Source organism: Mesitornis unicolor, unplaced genomic scaffold, assembly GCF_000695765.1.
Source record: "Mesitornis unicolor isolate BGI_N332 unplaced genomic scaffold, ASM69576v1 scaffold34541, whole genome shotgun sequence".
Taxonomy (NCBI): Eukaryota; Metazoa; Chordata; class Aves; order Mesitornithiformes; family Mesitornithidae; genus Mesitornis; species Mesitornis unicolor.
This window is the reverse complement of record NW_010162338.1, coordinates 4,224-4,449: the sequence shown is the minus strand read 5'-3', so window position 1 is coordinate 4,449 and position 226 is coordinate 4,224. Positions and strand designations below refer to the sequence as shown.

Sequence of the window (226 nt, the reverse complement as noted above, 5' to 3'; positions counted from 1 at the left end):
ACAACCCCACGCACCTCCCAAGGGCAGGGGGTAGGAAGGGAAACATCTGCATGGATGGAGGGTCCATGACCCCCAATCCCATGTCCCCCCGATCCCATCAGCACTGGCAGCGCTCCTGGGGCCCCTCCCGCACCGGGGCCCGGTGATGGCTCTGGTTGGGGATGAGCCTGACCCCCCCACAGCCCTGGTTCAGGCTGAGCCCCCCCGGCCCCAGCGCCCGCTGGAT

At 69.0% G+C, this 226-nt stretch overlaps 1 protein-coding gene across 1 annotated transcript in view; it reads right to left on the bottom strand.

Moving 5' to 3' along the window:
- Positions 1-97: 97 nt before the first annotated feature.
- Positions 98-226, bottom strand: part of LOC104547777 (ras-related protein Rab-39A-like) — a 3,188-nt gene continuing 3,059 nt past the window's right edge. Inside the window, exon 5 of the mRNA XM_010193594.1 lies at positions 98-220. Within this exon, the coding sequence (XP_010191896.1) occupies positions 98-220 (123 nt within the window). The remainder of the gene's footprint in view (positions 221-226) is intronic.